Raw genomic sequence first — 21,583 nt, 5'->3', positions numbered from 1 at the left:
TAGGCTATAATATTAAGTATGTAGGTAAATATACGGTGAAGTCGAAGCGGGCCGCTAGTACCTACTATTATATACAGGATTTTTCAGAGCTTGAATTCAGGATCAACGAAATCGGGATTAGTGCCTTTGACATCAATTACCTAGCGATTCCTCTTAAAATAATAACGCCGACTTCTATTAAGCCAATTGATTGTACAATGTCATGTTGGTGGTTGATATCACAGCCATAATTCGTTTAATCGCATTACATTTAATTGAAATCATAAGCACTTGTAAAAAGTTTACATGAATAAAAATACATTCTATTCAATTCTATTCTAAATCATTTTGGCATTGTTTAATTCTATAATGTTTCGTATTAAGTGCAGATTTACTCAGTCTACAAGTTGTCAGCATCGGGCAAACACTTAAAGGTAGCGCTGGGTGACACTCGGAATGTTAATCAGGCGTTGTAAATTCGTGCGCAAGTGCGTGATGTAATATTATACAATGAAAACGAGAGTTGCAGCGGGAGTTGCGCGAAAATATTCTTTATGCTGCACTGGGTTCCATTCAGCTGACGCGGCCGTGACAGTGCGCGAGTGCGCGCGGGGGCGGGGACTCGCCACAAAACTGGGTCGCTCGCGATGTGTTGTCAAGTTCAAGGCCACGCTAAGGGGGAGGGGGCTTCCGATCGTCCATAGATGGCGTTGTGTGATTCGAAAAATTTGCAAGAAGAGGTGACGGGTGCGGGGAGGGCACGCGGGAACGAATTTTCGGTGCAACATACGACACTATAGCCGACGCTGCACTCGTGTGTCGAACGTCGCGACGCGCAGTACTCTAACGTGAGACCATCCAAATATCAGCTAACTTGATACACTAAGCCGACATGGACTGGACGATGGAGATGGATATGGAAATGGTATGTAAACTTTCAATTCGTTTTTGAAACTGGGCATAAAAGTATGCTATTCATCATTCAATTATGTTTGAAAGACCATGACCTATCCTAACATTTTATCAACTTACATTCAGCAAATCTGTTGTATATGTACTTACTAATATTTCACATTGCAGGCATTATTTTATGCAAATGAATTCAAATTCCGGTAAATAGGTACCTACTTAATTCCTAATACTATAACGATAACATAATATCGGAAATCACAAAATATTACTTTGTATTTATTCAGCATTATAATGATTTTTTGGATATGATTTCTATGATTGTGTAGGTATCCATATTGTGTGTACTTATAAAATATTTCATAATAAGTACACCAATATTTTTTTATCTGAAGTTGCGTATTGCAATGAATAAGTATTCGCAAGTGGTTAACAATTGACCGATCCGTTTGTCCAAAAATTACCGTCAGACCCTGATCGGTATTCTGCCTCGTAACATCGGCGCGGAAGTCCTTTGAAAAGATCTATTCTCTGGGTCTGCTCAATATTCTTTTAAATGATTTTGTTTTTATAATATGTCAGCATAATGGAAAATAAGTTGGTTAATAATTTAAATATCTTGAATATTTATCTAAACGATATGGTCAGTTTTCTTAACAATGGCTGTATTGGTGTGGGCATCGCAGAGTATATAACCGCTATTTTCTCAAACACCGGTGCTACACGTGCGAAACGCAAAGCGCGTACCGGACCTGCCTCAACGCGCCGTGATCGATCGTCCGCCAGCCATGTCTGTTTCTAGCGCTAAGCCTATAATATTATAACGGCTTTTTCGCCGCACCTATTTCATGCGACTCGATGGTGGTGTTCAGACTTCTCAAGGATTTATTCATAATATTACTACTCGATATAAGTCCCTGTCTCATTTTTTCTTTGTTCTAACAGTCGTTCAACTTGTTAAGTTTCACTTATGAATTGTTGAATGTATGCATTCAAGGCCACATTATTATGTATTCGAGTTTGTCGATCGTCAACGACTATGAGAAAGTTTATAAGATAAGCATAGTTTTAACACTCTAGGTATTACTACAGTTATAATAATATTATTATGGTTATGACCTGTGTGCCGTACCGTACTAAATTCAAATATTTCGACCATCGAAACAAAGCTTTGGATTCTATATAGCTAGAGTCCAAGATGAGATGTGGTCTCTAGATGGCTAGGCGATTTGGGAATTTATCAAACTTACCTATAGAGAGTACCTACTTTGACTTTGCTCAGACTTTACTAAGAGTTATAACGATACCTACCCTCTGACAAATCTGTCACGTTTTAACTTTTAAGTAAAGTCTGATCCAAATCTAAGAATGTTCTATACCTACCTATAGCTCTCAATCTTAGATTGCTTCATCAGGATCAGGTCTGAACTTTCCTCCAGCTTGATCATTGTTATAAAATTTGCATTGCATAGATAAAAGTTTAATTTATTAGGTACAGTTTGTTTATCTATCTAATCTTGTGTACATAATTCGTACGATAATAAATCGGCCTCGACTGCATCTTTTTATCTTTCGTTCGAAAACTGCATTTATAATGTAACTATTAGGTATATTTATTTTATTTGGTACCTATTTAACGCATATTCAGTCTCCATCCTGGGCAACTGATTCTGCATTAACTGACTCCACACCAAGAGAGCGGCCTTGCAAGGTAAATATTTCGCGCGGGGCAGCTCGACCGGTGTAGAATCTCTTCAACAGAGATAAGCGCACATCTCATCTCGTCTGTTCTCTCGGGACATTTGTATTGCTCAAATAGGTAAACTTATCATGCCATGAACAGAATTTTCAATTCAAACGCAGGGTCCTTCGGCAAATCGGGTTTTTTACAGAACCGACAGTAGGTACAAGTCAGTAGTCAGCAAAGAAGCATTCGTCTGAAATATTAAACTTCATACTATCACTTCGATAGAAAAACCTGAAAAAATTCAAGGTGGTACGATTACATTAAAAAATAAATATAAATAGCGAGTAAACGAGCAGGCGAATTAACCGATATTATATGTGATTACCGCCATCCATTAACATTGCAGCAACAGACGAACCACCAATCCGTTGTCGGGTTGTCAGGAATTTGGTGATTCGTCTCTTGAATAACCCCATATTAAAATCTAATGGGAACACCTTAAACCCAGTTTCACTAGCCTTTAAATCCTCTTCAACCTAGTTGCCTGGTAGAGATCGCTTCACAGCGATAAGGCCGCTAATTGTATGTTCTTCTTGTACATGTTTCTTTTTGTGTCTTTTCTTTTTGGTGTACAATAAAGAATATTAAACTAAACTAAAACACCGCTAAAGGTTGGTTCCACTATTTTTGCATGTTCTGGCAGAAAAGGTGGTCGAAGTGCACCAGGCACCTAGGTAGGTGGTGAAGGTGAAATTGCTTACGATGGCGTGCGGTTCGCGGTTGTAGAAAATGGAGGGTCGAATAAAAAGGCGATAGGACATGCAAAGAGAGCTTTATATATCTACGATGCTCTAGGCTTTCCATTTCGAGCTGCTTGTATATTACCTATTATAATTTGGGATTGTCCACAAGTCTGACTTAAGGCTTTTGAATCCGATTGGATGGAAGGAGTTGATACCTACTTACTGAAGTGCTCCAGCCCAAAGATGAGAGCAATACTCCATATAAGTATTGATTTGTACTTTGCACGTTTAAAAGGAGGTTGTAGGTGGTTGTAGGCTGTAGCGTTAGATCGTAGGTACCTACATCGTTACGTAAACATTCGTAGCCCTACGTCTACGAACTTCGGAGAGCGTTAGCTAGGTGGTACGTGTATGTTCGATTGGTGGGTGCTTATTCAGTTGTGCAATTTATGAACTAACTAGATGATACCCGCGACTTCGTTCGCGTGAATGTAGGTTTTTGAAAATCCTGTGGGAACTCTTCAATTTTCCGGGATATGTCATTTCCCGGGATGCAAACTATCTCTGTACCAAATTTCGTTAAAATCGGTTGAACGGCTAAGCCGTGAAAAGAGTTTTTTTATCTACAAGAGGCGGCTACAGGTGCAAAAAATCAAATTTAAACTACTATGTTAATTCTTAACCGTTAATCTTTAACCGTTAATCAACTAAAACCAGCCTAATGCAAGTCAGAAGACTCGCGCACCGGTGGTTCCGTATTACAGTCGTATTTTTTCGACCGTTTGCACGATACCCAAATCAAAAACTATTATGCATAAAAATAAATAAAAATCTGTTTTAGAATGTACAAGTAAAACCCTTTCATGTAATACCCCACTTGGAATAGTTATCTAACTTTGAAAATTGAAAATATATCTACTAAGTAATATTGTTCATGAACACATTTTAATTTTTTTTCTGTGATATAACCACAAATTCACGGTTTTCGCATTTATTCCTTTACTTGTGCTATAAGACCTACCTACCTACCAAATTTCATGATTCTAGGTCAATGGGAAGTACCTACCTACCTATAGGTTTTCTTGACAGACACGACGGACAGACGGACTGACAGACAACAAAGTGATCCTATAAAAGTTCCTAAAAACAATTAGGTACATGTCATTTTTGGAAATTGTTATTAAAAAAAAAACTAAAGGAAAATGACCGTTTCCCAATAAAACTAAATAATCTAGCTACCTATTTGGAGCAGTTTTGACAAAGACAAAGTGTATTAAATTCACTTTACCAAATGTTAAGCAGGTGAAAAGCACTGTGCAACTTAATAATGAGGAATTAGATTTAGTGGATACCGCTATTTTTCTTGGAATAACGTTAGATGCAAAACTTCAATGGGGCTCTCATATAAATAACTTATCGAACAGACTTAGTTATGCCGCATATGCGGTAAAAAAGATTCGCCAGTTGACAGACATAGAAACTGCGAGACTAGTATATTTTAGTTACTTTCACAGCATTATGTCATATGGTATATTATTATGGGGTAATGCTGCTGATATTAATTCTATTTTTGTGCTGCAGAAAAGGGCTGTTCGAGCCATATACAGTATGGGGCCACGAGAGTCGCTGAGAACTAAATTTAGGGAAGTTAAAATTATGACAGTGCATAATCAATATGTTTTTGAAAATTTACTGTACGTACATAAAAACATAAATAAATTAAAAAAAAAAGTGACTGTCATAATATAAATACTAGAAATAAAAATAAACTTGTAATGCCCGCCTCTGGGCTCAGTAAAGTTAGCAATTCATTTGCTCGTAATTCCATACGTTTCTATAATAAGCTTCTAGAAGACATATTGGAGATGTCTCTCAACAAGTTCAAAGTGTTCATAAAACGTAAACTAATTGAAAAATCCTATTACAATGTAAAGGATTATTTAAATGATAAGCAAGCTTGGGAATGAGTTGCTTAACGACTTTGTGATAGTTCTAATAAGTTTCAATAATTTTGTAAAGTGGTGATAATAAAAAGAATACCCGGCTGAGTTTGTTGTGGGCTCTTCTCAGACCTGGGCGCGTTTGGAACCCTCGTAGCTTTAGTTTTAAGTTTGCGTTATAATTATCACCACTATATCTTACAAATCTAACACCATACCAGACCATCAATAAGCGTAAATTATTACCTATTTTGAATAAATCATTTGACTTTGACTTTGACTTTGACTTTTCGGAGTTTTTTAATCGAAGATAGTGTTTCTATTTCATGAAAAAACTTTTAAAGACTCAAAAACTATTGTTTAAAACATTATAGTTATTAGGTATATAGGTATATATTTATATTCAAATAGAAAGCTTTCAAAAGTCGCATTTTGTATACGGGCCCCGTTAATCATAATTTTTATCAAAATCTTAGTTCAGGATTGTTATTGTATCATGCACTGCGCATAGATAATATATTTGTATCATATAGGTCACAAGGCCGCAAATCTAAGGTCACGGACAGCTGAGACTATATCGATATGGATAAAATTACTTATTAGCTGAATGTAATAAATTAACTGCTTCCGCGACTAGCTATTAGAATTTATTAGTAATTCTCAATAGGTACACCGATTTGAGAAGCTGGCGAATAAAAGGGTGTTATTGCACGAAATATAATTTTACGGGAAAAGCAAAAACTCTTGTATCTACCGTTCAATTGAAATAACGAATTTTGTACTTTTCATATAGCTTTAATCCCTTTTGCTTAGAAATGAATTCAGATTTGTTTTCAGTGGACCAAAAACGTCCGGATTAAAGAAAAAGTATTTTGATCAGAAGTGTAATCACACCGTTTTGTTAAGCAGCTCCTCAATTGATAGAGACTATAGCAATTTGTATGAAATGTGTGACACTTGATCTCTTTTATCATCTGTAATCCTTCTAGGTACCTATATTATGCGCAACATTGTTGATTTAATTTATTAATTGTCTATTTATTGCGTCTTTTATGCAATATAATATTACTTTTAGATCATTGTTGCATATGCCTACGATACCTATTTATTAAAAAAAATGTATTAGTTACATTGTGGCTATATCTATTTACTTACCTATCAGTCACTATTTTTTACTATAGCTAATTCTAAGTTATTAATCTTGCACCCATGATTATTCTGTCTAGTTTTTGTACGGTTCCTGTAGACTAGATAATTAAATTGCATCAAAGGTTATAAGCCATAAAAAAAGAGCAAAGGAGTGTATAAAAACAAATGGAATGCGATAGGTAGGTAACGTTAAAAATATGCTATTATCGCGTCGACAACCATAACTGCCTATTGCGCGTAGGTACCAAATATCAAGCAGCGATTGCAAAAATACAAATTAATTCTGTAGCACGTTATGTATTGCCGCTTCTCTCGGCTAGTTTTAAAGAAGGCTTCACCGCTGTAGAAATATGTAGTCGACAATTCGCTGGCTTCGTTGAAATCGTATAATTGACAAGAGGGAGTAGAAGTGTGGGGGGAAGGGGCTCAAGCGGGAGATTTGGCAGTTGGCCTTGACAATGAACCGGCGGCGCACACAGCTATACTTGTGTACACACATCACACGCACACATTTTTAAAAAGCTATTCCACGAATGGCCTCTCCCACACAATTATTTTGACGTAGGGCTGGGTTGTCTAAAATTCAGACATCTCGATGATCAGTAGGTACCCTTATTATAAATACGAAAGTGTGTTTGTTTGTTGGTTTATTGGTTCGTTGGTTTGTCCTTCAATCACGGCGCAACGGTGCAACGGATTGACGTGATTTTTTGTATGGGTATAGTAAATGATCTGGAGAGTGACATAGGCTAGTTTTTATCCCGGAAAATGAAAGAGTTCCCACGGGATTTTAAAAACCGATATCCACGCGTACGAAGTCGTGGGCGTCAGCTAGTAATTAATAATTCATATTTACTAATCTATTGTTCTTAAACATGATCGACTATTAGATTTTTCAAAACCTACATATCTAAAAAAGGTCAAAGTAGCAATAAAAATTGTTTTTTAAGCAACTAAAAATATTCAGTTTACCTATTTTACTGAGTCATTGGATTTCATCTACAAACTTTATTTCTAAAATATGATCAATATTTATAAGACAAATTTTTGAGAAAAGTGAATCTACTTTTTTCCGACGAAAAATACAGAGCATTCTAGAAAATATATCTACCATAAATAAAAAGATTTTTATTCAAATAAACTTTTACAAGCACTTTTGAATCGTCATTAATATAAGATGTTCCATGCACCTAACAGAGTTGGTTATTTAATTTTTCGTCATATTTTGCATATAGGTACATATTTCAGTAGCTAATACAGCTATAACTTTGCTCATACTATTAATTGATTTATAAATAAGTTAGTAATCGGCAACCCTATATAGCCAAAAAAGCGTAGCGAGACTGGCGGCGCGGCGGCGCGCGCCCGACGCGCCGACGCTGCTGCGTGCCTGCCCTAACACAACCTATACATCAGTGGTTCTTAACCTTCTATTGATCAGGAACCTCGCGCCAAAAAAATAGGGTCCATTGCGTTACCAACCACCCCCTCCCCTTTACCTTAGCCTCTAATACAATAGGCACCGGTTTATGCCTTGCCGGTGTATGTTTTAATTTTTTTCTTATTACAATAATTATGTAGAATAATTTTAAATAATATTGAAAGTATTATAGAAAACTTCGGGACATCAATAAAATTAGATACCTATCACTGTGAGCCAAAAATCCGCGAATGTATGCCTACCTAGTGCGTATACATTTTGAGATCTCACTCGCCATTTTAGCTCTACGTGAAGATCCAGTGAGATCTCAAAATAATTGCATGTTACCTACCTATGCTAATTTTAAACTGCCTAAAATGTTTTAATGCGGAAGGATCTGGGAACCCACTGCATTATTAACCCAAGAGAACTCCTACCATTATAGGACTACGAAGACGCGCCCCACTATTTTACGTGCGGTGAAACTATACGGGGTGCGGGCAGGGAGTAATTTTTACTCAATTTATCTTCGTCTGTATGTGTGTGTGCCCACATTGCTGACTGGATCATTATGATAGAACTTGCTCTAACAGTACCTACATAGCTCACTTGCACTGTAAACGATTGGTACAAAGAGTGGGGCGCGTCATCATGGATTGAACTATCTATAAGTATCTAAGTATTAGGTACGTCTTATGAATAACAACTCCGGATAAAACAGCGCGAACTATTCTAGCACCAAAGTTACCTATCTATACTTAGTAGGTAGTAGGTAGGTAGGTACTAATAAGTATTTCATTGATATTTTAATTATAGGTAGGTACAGGTACAAAGTCAAATACATTATTCAGAATAGGTAACATGTTACATACCTACTCTTACCTACTGATAGTCAAAATTGTTAATTTGTAAGATGATATAGTGGTGATAATTATTAATTAAGGGAAATGTCCCAATACTCGTCGGTTTCTCAATTTAGCTGACTTTGCAGCTTTGCCACGTTGCTGTTAGTGAATTTAGAACAAAAAAAATTACATGACAAGAAAGCAGATATTATAATGTATTTATTAAATATAATTTTGGAATTAATAAGTTTCATTAATGTTAAGTATTAAATACTTACGTAACCTTAAAACTAAAGCTTACCTACTAAGTACTAGGTATAGGTACATAACGTTCGTACTTATCTATTTTTTTTAATGAATATTAACCAAGTTTATTGTTTATTATGCTGACTAATATTCCCCTTTCCCCTCCAACTAAGCGTAAAGCTTATGCTAGGAGTATGCACGATAATAGTGCAACGGGTGGGGGTTGGAATCGAGGCTCAAATGTTTATTCTATTAAAATTTTGACAATTTGGCGTATCAAAATTTATAGAAATAAAATAACACCATAATATATTATATAGTTCATAGACAAGATGGTAGTAGGTAGATACCTACCTACTTACTCAGGTGCCTAACATAAATTATTATCATTTCGTAAGTTGGCACGTGGTAGGTAGTCTAGGTAGGTACCTATTTACCTACTTATGCTCGCTAGTGGCTATAGATTGTCGTAAAATGTAGGTTGGCCTTCGGTGGTTTACAAAACGCAACGGGCTATTAAATCTGAAATCGATTTGTAGAAAAAGGCTTTGAATAAATAATGTCTAGTTAAATTTTTGGCTAATTTTGTAATTATTTATTAGGTAGGTATAATATTTAGATATCTTTGCAGTTCTCTCATTAGTTGCTACTATAAATACGTGTTAGGTAAATTTATTTCAGTTTTCTTGAATCGAATTATCCTTAAAATATATAAACAAACCTTAAAAGTAATCAATAAATCACAATTACATAATATATCTAGCTGATTTATAACTGAGTCGATAAACGTTCAACCAACCAACCAACGTGAAGTAAAGACTTGGCGTGGCTTCAGGAAAATGTATTGTGCCACGTTTATTCGTTGCCAGTTACAAAGGTACTGCATCGTAGGGCGTTCATTCGCTACAAGCGTGATCATACGCAGTTGAAGGGACCAATCTGAATGAAGAAGAGCACGTGGTGTTGTGCGGGGCGGCGCGTGCGCTGGTGGGGCGAGCGCGTTTATAGTGTACCTACGCATTGCGTGAACGGTGCGTAACTGTCGCCTCAGTTATCATGTGGGGTTTCACTTTGTTGTTAGTCCGTAGATTTACCAGACTATTGACTCTTATGAAAATCTCAAAATCCACCTCTTAGTAAAAGTTGGATCGATAATTTCCTATATGGAAGAAGCGAATGGCATTGCAATACAAAGTTGGGTCTGAGTGAAACTTAAAAATGTGTACGGCCGCGGTAGAAGCTGCATGGAATTTTTCACCTTATTCTATTGAAATGGATTTCATTACAACGAAATATGTGAGTAAAATTGATGTAATGTACCTATTTTGAATTGACAGAAAGAACCCCCTTTATGGAGTAGGTATACCTGCTGATTCTGAAACTAACGAAAGAAACTGGTAGATAGAGTACCTAAGTAGGTCCACAAGAAAGAATTGCGTTAGGTGTAGCGATGTTCTGCTTTTGACTAGGTAGGTACTATAATATAGTATAGTATAGTATATAATATAGGTCAAAGTAGCATCAAGCAGAAGTACCATCACAAATTAGGTAAGTACGAAATCTTAGGAACGCAAAGTTTTCAAAGGTTGTTGGTAGCTGAACGTAGACGAAAATCAAATACGTGGTCGAAGTAGCAAAATGCGCTGCACCTAAAGCTAACCTCTAACAAGAACATTTTATCTGAATATGAAAAACGTGTCATTGATGTTCATCAACATGACGTTATGCCGTCTATGTTTCGTACAAAAATTACAATACCAATATTAATTGGTGCCTGGTGGCAACGAACTGCAGGATATTGTCTTTTTTATAAATTTTGTGAATTGTGTTTTTAAATAAGAGGGTAGGTATATAGGCATCTGCCTACTTAGATTCCTTGTTGTGTTCTTACAGTGCAAAAAGACGGGCACAGAAACTAGAAAGTTTGACCGCTTGGTCGCTCTGTGCCATCGTAGCACTCAAATATCCACCCATCATTTGGACAGATTGTTTCTAAAATAGGTGTCTATTCAGATCACTAACATATTTACCGGTCTACACTCTTTGTTAGTTATTGATAAGTAGATAGGTACAGAATTATTACCTATTTTATTGATTATGCTAGCATCATGGTGATTTTGGTGTTCAAACGATTTCAACGAGTTCAACAGTTGAGGCAAAGATTTATTACTTAGAAGATCCAATTGCATGACAGGCGGTCAAGTTTAGTTTCGGTTTCCGTTACTTTGAATTATTGTAAGTAAGCAAAGCGTGTTTCACAAGTCCAGGACCTAAAACGCACAAGTTATTATGAAAGTTCTTCTGTTCTATTGCCTTTTTGTCTTTTATTCGTGCCAAATTACCTATCGGGTGTTAATCTAAATTTTGCAATATAAGCATGTCTAATATTTAGCTTACCTCAATACAGTTGTGGCTGAAAAAAATGAAATGATCTAGGACCTAAGTCTTTGTAGAGGAGTACAACGTAGTTAAACGGCACGCGCGTCGCGAGTCGTGGCGTAGGTCGTGGTGTCGACGGCCGCGCAATGTCACCCGGTGAGCTGCCGCCCTCCCCCTCCTTTTCCCAGCAAGTCTCCGTGAATCAACCGCCATCGAATCATTTCCGATTAGCAAGAAGGCTAGGTTTGCGGCGGCTTTGATTCTCCCTACTTTTTACCCGACCACGGTAGAGTTGTGCTTGGCTATAATTGGCAGTTGAGGTATTGTATTAATTTGTCCTTCGTTCATTGTCATCATCATGTCATCTATTCCTTCATCATTACCTTCGTCTTATCGTTCTACGTATGACAGTATAACAAATCCAATATAGCGGATATGACAAACATATATCTACCTACAAACAAAATGTAACATGACATAATACGTCAAGGAATGAAATTTGAATGTTTTGAGATTGGTATTTTATGTAAGTTCTCATTGTGAAGATTTTGGATTTTTAGGAGTACCTAAGTAGTGCCTGTAGTTGGAATTAGTTTTTAAACGTTTAGTTTGGTATTTTGTATTCACAGCTTTGAAATAATAAAATTCTAAAATTTTCCAGATAGGTTAGGTCTAGGTAACTGACGATAGTGAGCTTTTCATCATCTATCTTCTAGCATTTTCCTGATATGTGCCTACCTACCTTGTTTAACCAGGTTGAGATAATAATTCTAAATTGATTAGACAGCCTACAATTTGGTATCTATGTTGAAAAAGTGAAAAGTTAAGGCATCTATTGGGATCCGTTGGCAATATCGTATCAAGAAAAAGAACGATTTTAATTTAATCGTCCAAAATGTTATCCGCAGAAATGGTCCAGAAATTCGTGTGTCACGCATGTCTTAAGTATGTTAATTATCGGTATGGTAAGTTGAAGACGCTTGAGGTATTAGGGTAGGTCGCACCAGCATTATATAATGTGCGTCACGCTACATCGGCAGGTGCTAGTGAATGTTGCGATCGTCCGCGTCGTGATATTGGGTGCTGTCGGTCGTTAACCCTCCGCTATCTGCATTATTTAGTTCGACTCAATGTCGACGCAATGTCGAATCGCTAGAGTTCACAGACCGAGCGCAACGCCGCGCCGCGCGCCTTACCGGCCGCCTTGTTCTAGCTAATTTTTATCGCCCCTCGTTGCTTAAATTATGTCCGTGACTAAATCATTAGATTTTCATTTTGGAAACCCTAAAGATGCCTTCTGAATTAAAACGCTCCTCAGTTATATAAAGTAAAACCTATAGAGATCCTATCGATACTTATTAATGATAAGTACATATTTCAACAATGTTTTATCTTAACCAGTACCTATGCCTACGTGTCGTAAATGTTCCGGTAAATCTAACTTAACCTACGCTTAGCCATCAAAAATGGCACTGAACAATGACGTAGCCCATGGTACGTTTAAATTGCCATGTACCGTTTTTGAGCTCCGCAATCCGCATTGCTCCGCACCACTTCGCAGTCGGTCTGTAGGCTGTGGGTCGACTCGACCTCGATCGCGCGGAAACAGGCGCGGTCAAGGCCGCAGTCTAGACGCACCCCCCTCCGCGCACCCCCACCTCACCCCACTTCTAAACCAGCTTGTCATATCCCCCCTATTTATTTATACCTCACAGACGCCGCCGAATTTGCCTGGGCCAAAGCTTTTCGTAGGCGTGCGAACCTGACCTACCCATACCTAGAGCTATGTAATATGTTGAGCGTCTAGCCAGCGCGTTAACAAAGGCTGCAATCATGTTATAATATGATGTTTCTGACATTAATCATCCGTTGTTCCACGATAGCCTGCGGTTAAACTTTGATAAATTGTTAAAGGAACTTACATTTTAATTATATCTAATAGGTACTATTTAATTATATCTCATACATTTTAATTATATCTAATACGATTTGGATTGTAGATAATAGATGCCTATAAAAACAATATGGTCGAGCGCATTCGTTGGGTAGGTACATACTTTTTCATAGTATTACTACCTAATTTTATTATGCATAGATCTTTTGCTTGATACAATTTAACTGTTTATCTATTGTCGAAAATATCCCAACTTAGGTTTAGAATTAAGAAATTAATATAAAGGCGTATAAAAATTTATAATATTCATGTAAATTTCTGGAACTTTAATAGATGTTTGGTAGGTATTAAACAATTGCCTTATCTTTTACAATGCCACGTGTACCTACCTAGGGGACATAATAATACTTAATCAATGTTTTGCTGTGTCATAGGTAGGGTAGGTACATCTAACAATGTACACGAACTTAACTAACCTACATTAAATTTTAACTTTTCGTTTGTTGTCCATTTTAGTCGTTATCAGAAGAACGCTGAAATAGTCTGTAATTCAATTAGTGTTATTTTCATTATCAAACAAAGAGCGCCTATTGTTCAACTGGCTCAAACATTGCGCTTTGATAAAAATGTGGCAGTGAAGTCATCGATGGCGACCGGCGGCGAATAGCTAATGTGCCGGCCTTGGACAACAGACCACACGCAAATATTGCATATTATATATATATATATATACGAGTAGATAACTGCCCAATTTTTTATCTCGGCCTTCGAGTGCGCTGAGAGAAATAGTCGTGTGCAGGGGCTTAAAAAATTGTTTTGACAAGGTTCCTCTCAGACTTCAGACTCACTAACCAAGTTTGTCTACTATTATAAAAAGGAATAAACTGAGTCAATTTAATGAATCCTTATTTTTTATAAATTAAGACTGTGATGCATATTAATTCAAATTGTTAATAAAATTAGGTACACCACAGTAAAAAATTTCAAACAAAAACTGTTCGAGGTAAATTTTTTACTTCTTCTATCGATGCATAAGTCTTCTTTTTGATTATTATAAATATTGTTATTGGAAATGTACCTCCGTCATTCTATACCCAGGCTTCCTAGGAAATGTAATTTCTAAAATCAACAGTAGCAATGTCTTGCCTATAGCACAAGTAAAGGAAAAAATCCGAAAACCATAAATTTATAGTTACATCACAAAAAAATAATTAAAAATAAAGTTCGCGAACAAATAATATGTTTACTGAAGTTCACGTCATAGATGGCTCTGTCGGTCATTAACTTGCAGTGTTGTACTGCTGTTGGTGTGATAAATTTTATTATGCTGGTTTGTAATTTCTTTTACGATAGTACGGAATACGGACTTGTTAGTGCATGGTAGTTGTAATTTTGTCATCTACGCCTCTAACAGTAATGTAATACCATATCATACATTCATTTAAAGATAATAAAATTACGTTAGTACCTTATCCACTTGTATAAATTATATAATATTACATAGTATCTATTATGTTCTTTTCATGAGTATTTCTATCTTCTTCTTGTAGCTATTCTACTCCCTTTACAACCTCTCGCACTGCCAAGGGTCACTGGTATAGATCTCTCATAGAGATAAGTGCTTCCCTGTCCACTTTTGCTTTCTTTTTCTCTTTACTGTAAATGTTTTTGGTACAAATAAATAATGATAATAATAATAAAATAAAACAAATGAATTCGCATTACGAATTTAGCAGATAATGTCTTGTCTGTTGTCATAGTCTCGTTGACTGCTTAGCAACAATCAAGTCGTCAAATGGACAAGCGGAATTGTCGTTATCAAATAAACGATAAAGATAACGCATGGAAAAATACAGAATACTGATCTGACTAAACTTCGTGTTGAGGTAGGTCTCGTTTTTATAAACAATACGGTGTCGCGACTCTGATTGTTTATTCCCTATTCCTCTGTTATGCTTACGTCAAAACTGATTAGACAGTCAAACTCATATGTCAGTCTGTTCTTATCGTCACCACGCAAGTTTACATACTGGCTTATTATAATCATATCCTTAATTTATTATAGCTTCAATTAAATTATAACCCATAAATTTTAACTCCTCACGCGCCATTCTAACTTTGTGTCAACTGTGATGTCAAAAGTACGATTTAAGTCCTTATTATAAACGTGAGTCGCACTTTTGACATGATAGTTGACACATACTTAGAGCTAAAATAACGCGTGAGTTCTCATTTTGTACGGACTATATTTATATTTATAATTACTGCAACGTTTAAAAAAAACATTGTTTTAACAATCTAGAGTTAATATTACGATTTTCAAGTCTTGTTCTACGAGTAGGTATTACGAGAAGTCAGAAGATGCGTTTACTAATAATATGTAGATTCGAGTAATGCATGCTGATGACTGTTATCCGTATTTAAAAATAAGCATTAGATAAGTACAAATTCGCAGCTTATTTCTCGGCCATACTGCAGTAGGTATAGTCTGTAAAAAACGACTCCTCACGCGCCATTTTATGTTATATGCACCTACCTTTCTTGTAACACAATATGTTTTAATTGTTACCTAGGTAGTGTTGGACGGGGTCTAGACTCGTCCTTACGCTCCCTGACAGTTGTCTAGAAGTCTATGATTTTGGTCGTCGCTATGCACACTCTGGAAGTGAAATAAAAGTATATTCAATTATTTAAACTGAGTTTACCTTTACCAAGTACATACATTCCGACGATTTTCTTTCAATTCATAGTTAAATGCCGACATAACAATTTGCTCTTCAGGTATTCTTATATGTAGTTCAATAGTTGTAGTTCTTTCTTTGTGTAGTATTTAAAAAAAATTGTTAATTTCGAATCTTGTACCATTTGGTAATTTTTTTAGTTGGTTATTCTATATTATTGAGTAATCTTTTGTCGTTTATTAGGTTTCTGCCGTTTTATATCTTTTTTTGTGGAGTTAAATTTTTTAAACTTTTAATAATTTTTTTTTTTTTTTTTTAAATTTTTAAACGATATCGACATCGATCTGATTTAATCAATCTATCTTCTACGGAACTCCAAATACCTTGCAGTTTCTTACAGATCATCTAAATTTAAGTTTTCAAGTGAGTTTCATGACTTTAATGATTTAATTATAAAGAACACTACCTACCTATTTTATTTTCATAAATGCATTGAACTTTTAGAGTTCAAACAGAACTGGGTAATTAACATAAAAATAGTTGAAAAGAAAATTCTGTTGCTATAACACGTGTTGTGTGATGATGCTGTGAAAACGTGTATCGTGTCAATAGTAGGTAAATATGTTTTGTCATGGTAATTATTCATTGTAGATATGTATGTAGATATTTAAACCATACAATATTCTGGTTTGCTTAAAATCTGATAAGCCAATACCAAACTACAAGCCCGGAAAAATCATACCTAATTTTTATGCTCTGCCTCTTGAAGAGGTATATGTGATACATGATATTAACTAAACCACGTTTTGTGCTAATTACTAAGTGGAACAAAATATCTGTTAAAAGTACAGAACATTGTGGCAAAGATTTTTTACAAGATCTACTACAAATAAAATATAGAATCTAAGCAGGTAGAATCCGCTCGTTGTAGTTTTCAAAATTACAAATTCAGCGTGGTGATAATAATGACCTCCTAAGACCTAGGTTAACAAAAAATTTAGTGTCTGTTTCGCCATTTTTTATATCAAGCCATGCTACTTTTACTTTTATTATGTTCTGGATCGCTCAGTAATTTTATTTGGCTGAGGAGCAAAAAATTGGTAGAACCGGAGGCCTTGAAATCGATATAAATCGCGTAAGCATGAGAATTTCGGTGTGTTGTGGCGCAAAATAGATATTCATAATAACAAGCGGAGTGGTTCATCGACCGCACGCCCGTGGACTCACCTTCGGGCTTAGCAGTTCGTAGATAAATGGCAATTTGGACAAACGTGGCGCCGGGGCTGCCTCGTACTCGTCAACTACGATGCTATTGAGATAGGCTCGGTGTCTAGTACGACAGCAACATTGCCGTTAATTAATCATGTTGTAGCTGTACCTACCTATATTATTTATAATATATTAGATATAATTTTGACGTTTATATTTAGGTTTTAGGTTTGTTGTAGGTAATTTTATACTTGTTATTATTGATCGTAAAAAAATAATCTAGCATTTTTGAAATCAAGGTTGAATTTGGATTTTTTAATATTCTAAATGGAAAACTCTTACTTTTAGAAGAATTTATTTTTCCTGCCATAATTATAAACAGCTTGGACCTTGCCGTTCTCACTCGCGTTGGAGCTTTCTTTTAGTATCTATCCCGTTTTAACTCTTCAAAAAAGTTCTATAGGGCAATTATAATAATGTTCGTTCCAAAAGACAGAGTTAACTGTTGTTGCCATACTTACGAACGGAGGTTCCCTGAAATAGACGGAGATAACAATACCTCTTTGACACATGGATGTACAAGAGCGGGGTTAACTAAGTTTTCAGATCAGCAAAGAGTTTGTCACAGAAATATTGTACACTAGGGATCTCTCTCCTTTATTATTATAATAATATTTATATTATTATAGAAATCCTTATAATATATCCTTAATCTGTTAAATAAATAAAAAACTTGAACAAAACCTGGTTAGCGCTTTGAAAAATACAGACCTGGTGCAATGATTTTGTACTTTCCACGTTCCAATTGTAATCAGTTTACGCTTATTAAAACTATTATTATGAAATAACGTATATTATAATATGTAGGTCTTGTCTGATAAGCATAATACTTACTTTGTTTAAAAAAGTCACGCCGGTTGCGTCACGACTTTTTTATCGAAAAGCCGTCAATGTCAAAAGTGCGTTGAACCTGTTGCATCCTTGAAACTTGGTCATATAAATAGATAATTTTTATTTTCGCTATCTGAGTAGGTATAGATATTATCTCTAAGTCTCCATCTCGCGTTTTTTATTTCTGCATAAGTTATCAATTGTGAAATGTAGGTATAGTCCGCGACAGGTTGAGATGACAATCGTGGTGGGATCACCCCGCCTTATACCCCGATTGCCACTCGACCTGTCACGTACTATAATATGTACGTACTAATTTCCCTAAGTACCCGGTACATTTATTATTTAATTGCCCGTTTTAGGTAGGTAAGTATCTATATCCGTATTATGATTAGCCATGCAAGAAGATTTTAATGACTTTTTGTAAACTTTATAAAAGGATGAAATAAAGTTGGTGTTGCTTTGTAGGTATAATTGGAGTGCAATAGTGATTTAGAATTCGCAGAATTTATTTTTGGAAGATGTACATATTCCTATAATGATCGTTTGATGCGTTCGTTTATCCTGAGCCATATCTAAGTTCGAATTATAATCACAGCAAAAAACATGATTTAGGTAGGATGTTTGAGGCAAAGATTGACAGTTGTTTTGCATAAAAATAGGATATTATTTCTTCTAATTTTTTTTTATTTGCTCGGGCGTCCGCTCATCTCATAGACTGAGGTTTGTTGTTAGGTTATTAGGTAATATTAGGTATTATATGTAATTAGCTTATGCCCGCGACTTCGTCTGCGTGGACACTGGACTACACTTTCTAACTACTATTTTACTACATTAGGGCGGTTACGTACTCATCCGATCCGAGTCTGTGAAAATACGTTCCGAAGTTGTCAAAGAACTATTTGTAAGGTATGACGTAAATACGGATATTTAAAATATCCGTATTTTCACAGATTTGGATTCTTAGGGGTTGAATTTTCAAAAATTGTTTCTTAGCGGATGTCTAGGTACCTACGTCATAATAGCTATCTGCAAGCCAAATTTCAGCCCGATTCGTTCAGTCGTTTAAGCTGTTAGCAGTTTAAGCTGTGCGTTGATCAGTCACCTTTTCTTGTTACATAATTATTTCGAAACTATACTAGCTGATGCTCGCGACTTCGTTCGCGTGGATTTTGTTTATAATAATCCCGTGGGAATTCTTGGATTTTCTGGTATAAAAAATAGCCTATGTCACTCTCCAGGTCTTTAACTATACCCGTGCAAAAATCACGTCAATCCGCTGCTCCGTTGCGACGTGATTGAAGAACAAAGTAACAAACCAATAAACCAACAAGCAAACACACTTTCGCATTTTAATATTGGTAGACCTTTTACATGCCTCTACGACAATGTTGTTTCTTTCGTCACAGGTGCAGATGATGTCCGCCGTCAACGGGGAGCCCTTGCTGCGGCGGGTGAAGCAGGAGGCCGAGCCGCCGCCGCAGTACTCGCCCACTGAGCAGCATCGCCCGATGGCTGTGCTTGGTGAACCCTGTAACGTAAGTATTTCACTTTTTACTCGACTACGGCAAAGCCAAAAGGAAGTGTTACGATTTTAGCAGTCTATGTATGGTTCGCGACAACTTTACATGGCAATTGGGGTGAGGACACCCCGCACACCCCCCGCATTAACCCGGTGCGGGATAGCTCGGTGACGTGCGGGTGTGTAGGGCGTCCCCCCGATTGCCATCTCAACCTGTCGTGTACTATAGGTATGTTTGTATTTAATTTTTATGTATGTTCCGCCGTGGCGCCTGAACTACTGAGCCGATTTTGACGAATGAGATGTCAACCGATTTGTTATTAGGTATGGTCTGGATAACATAGGTTACATTTTATATGAACAAAATAAATATGGTGTGTGTACCTATGTTACATAGAAAAAAATGATGATCTGAAAATCCCCATTTTTTTGCAATTGTATCGAGTAGTCAAATGAAAGAGGAGAAAATTCTGAGTTCATAAATACTCTATAGTTCAACATTAAAGTATCTATATTCTATACCAACCGAAAGTTTACATTTGATGTAAGACAACTTATGGCTCTAATCAAGACTACAAAAAGTGATACTTTACTGAGAAAAGCCGGTAACACACTCAACTGTTACTCTTTTTCTCAGCCACCATTTTCAGAAGGTTACAATAGATCAAATCAATTTATTATTTTGTCGTCAACTAAAACATTTCTGTAAGCTAATATCATTTTCGATAAGCACTACGTATGTATATTGCAGCTTGAATTGGAACCAAAAGAAGAGGTCAGATTCTGCGTTTCACCCGAGGAAGGTGGTATCGTTGGTAATGCAAGTCCAGAACAGCAGCATTGCTCTTCGACCACTGCGGCGGCCGCGAGCGGAGCCAGGGACGATGAGGCGCCAAGGCGGTGGTGTTTAGTTTGTGGCGATGTAGCTTCGGGGTTCCACTATGGTGTGGCCAGTTGTGAAGCGTGTAAGGCGTTTTTTAAAAGGACAATACAGGTTTGTTAACAATGAACAAATTTTACCGGAAAAGTTCTAACTCGTTGGTATTATTCTCTGGGTGATGCCTCCAAAATAGGCCAACTTATAGCTAAATATAATATAAATTCAATGAAAATTATTACTTATTTTATTAATATACCTAGGGCAAGACTTTTTAATTTAAAAGTATTTTTTGAGGTTCATTTTCCTTGAGAGGTTTGAGAGTTCAAAATTAGATGAGTTTGTTAATGTAGATAAGTTGACTTTTGTTACCAGATCTCGCATTTTATGTACAAAAAAATTCAAGACATTAGAAAATAAAATTTCAAACTCGTATTGCATTCCAGGGAAACATAGAATACACATGTCCAGCATCAAATGAATGCGAAATCAACAAAAGAAGGCGAAAGGCATGCCAAGCGTGCCGTTTTCGTAAATGTTTAAGGACTGGCATGTTGAGGGAGGGCGTGCGGTTAGATCGCGTAAGAGGGGGGAGGCAAAAGTACAGGCGTGCACCGGACCAGCCCACTCCCAACCAGCCACGACCACAACTTGATGATATCAAAGTAAGATTTAATATAAAAATATTTTTTTTAGCTCTATTTGCATCTCTCTCTACATTTAGCAATTATTTATCTACTAGCTGATGCCTGCTACTTCGTCCGCGTGGAATTAGGTTTTTTAAAAATCCCGTGGGAACTCCTTGATTGTCCGGGATAAAAAGTATGCCTATGTCACTTTCCAGGTCTCTACCTATACCCATGCAAAAATTCACGTTAATCCGTTGCACCGTTGCGACGTGATTGAAAGACAAACCCACAAACTAACAAACCAGCAAACCAACAAACACACTTTCGCATTTATAATAAGGGTAGGTACTGATGTTTTGGCATTACGCATACGCATGCATAATTTTTTTGCAATGCCTGAAGGTTTTGGTAAGGTCTTTGTGCGTTGTAGTCTTCTTTACTGATGGTCGTGACCCCTTTCCATTGATCACATCATTGTAGGAGTTTTTTTGGGACTAAGAGAACGAGATTTCGATTCGATTCGATTCGGTTTTTACAGTTATTATAAGGTTTTTAGTTATTATCAGATGTTGGTGATAAATAT

At 36.4% G+C, this 21,583-nt stretch overlaps 1 protein-coding gene across 3 annotated transcripts in view; it reads left to right on the top strand.

Moving 5' to 3' along the window:
- ERR (estrogen-related receptor) overlaps positions 1-21,583 on the top strand; it is a 36,533-nt gene that overhangs the window by 5,259 nt on the left and 9,691 nt on the right. Inside the window, exons 1-4 of one of the 3 annotated variants that reach the window (XM_034977914.2) lie at positions 568-904; positions 19,382-19,510; positions 20,246-20,488; positions 20,818-21,036. In XM_034977914.2, the coding sequence (XP_034833805.1) occupies positions 872-904; positions 19,382-19,510; positions 20,246-20,488; positions 20,818-21,036 (624 nt within the window). In that variant the 5' untranslated portion in view covers positions 568-871. Of the gene's footprint in view, positions 1-567; positions 905-9,954; positions 10,215-19,381; positions 19,511-20,245; positions 20,489-20,817; positions 21,037-21,583 lie in introns of those variants that run through there. The other 2 variants (XM_034977913.2, XM_034977916.2) reach the window with 2 other exon arrangements.

Source organism: Maniola hyperantus, chromosome 18 (genome assembly GCF_902806685.2).
Source record: "Maniola hyperantus chromosome 18, iAphHyp1.2, whole genome shotgun sequence".
Lineage (NCBI taxonomy): Eukaryota > Metazoa > Arthropoda > Insecta > Lepidoptera > Nymphalidae > Maniola > Maniola hyperantus.
The sequence above is the reverse complement of the archived record's forward strand: the minus strand, read 5'-3'. Positions and strand labels throughout refer to the sequence as shown.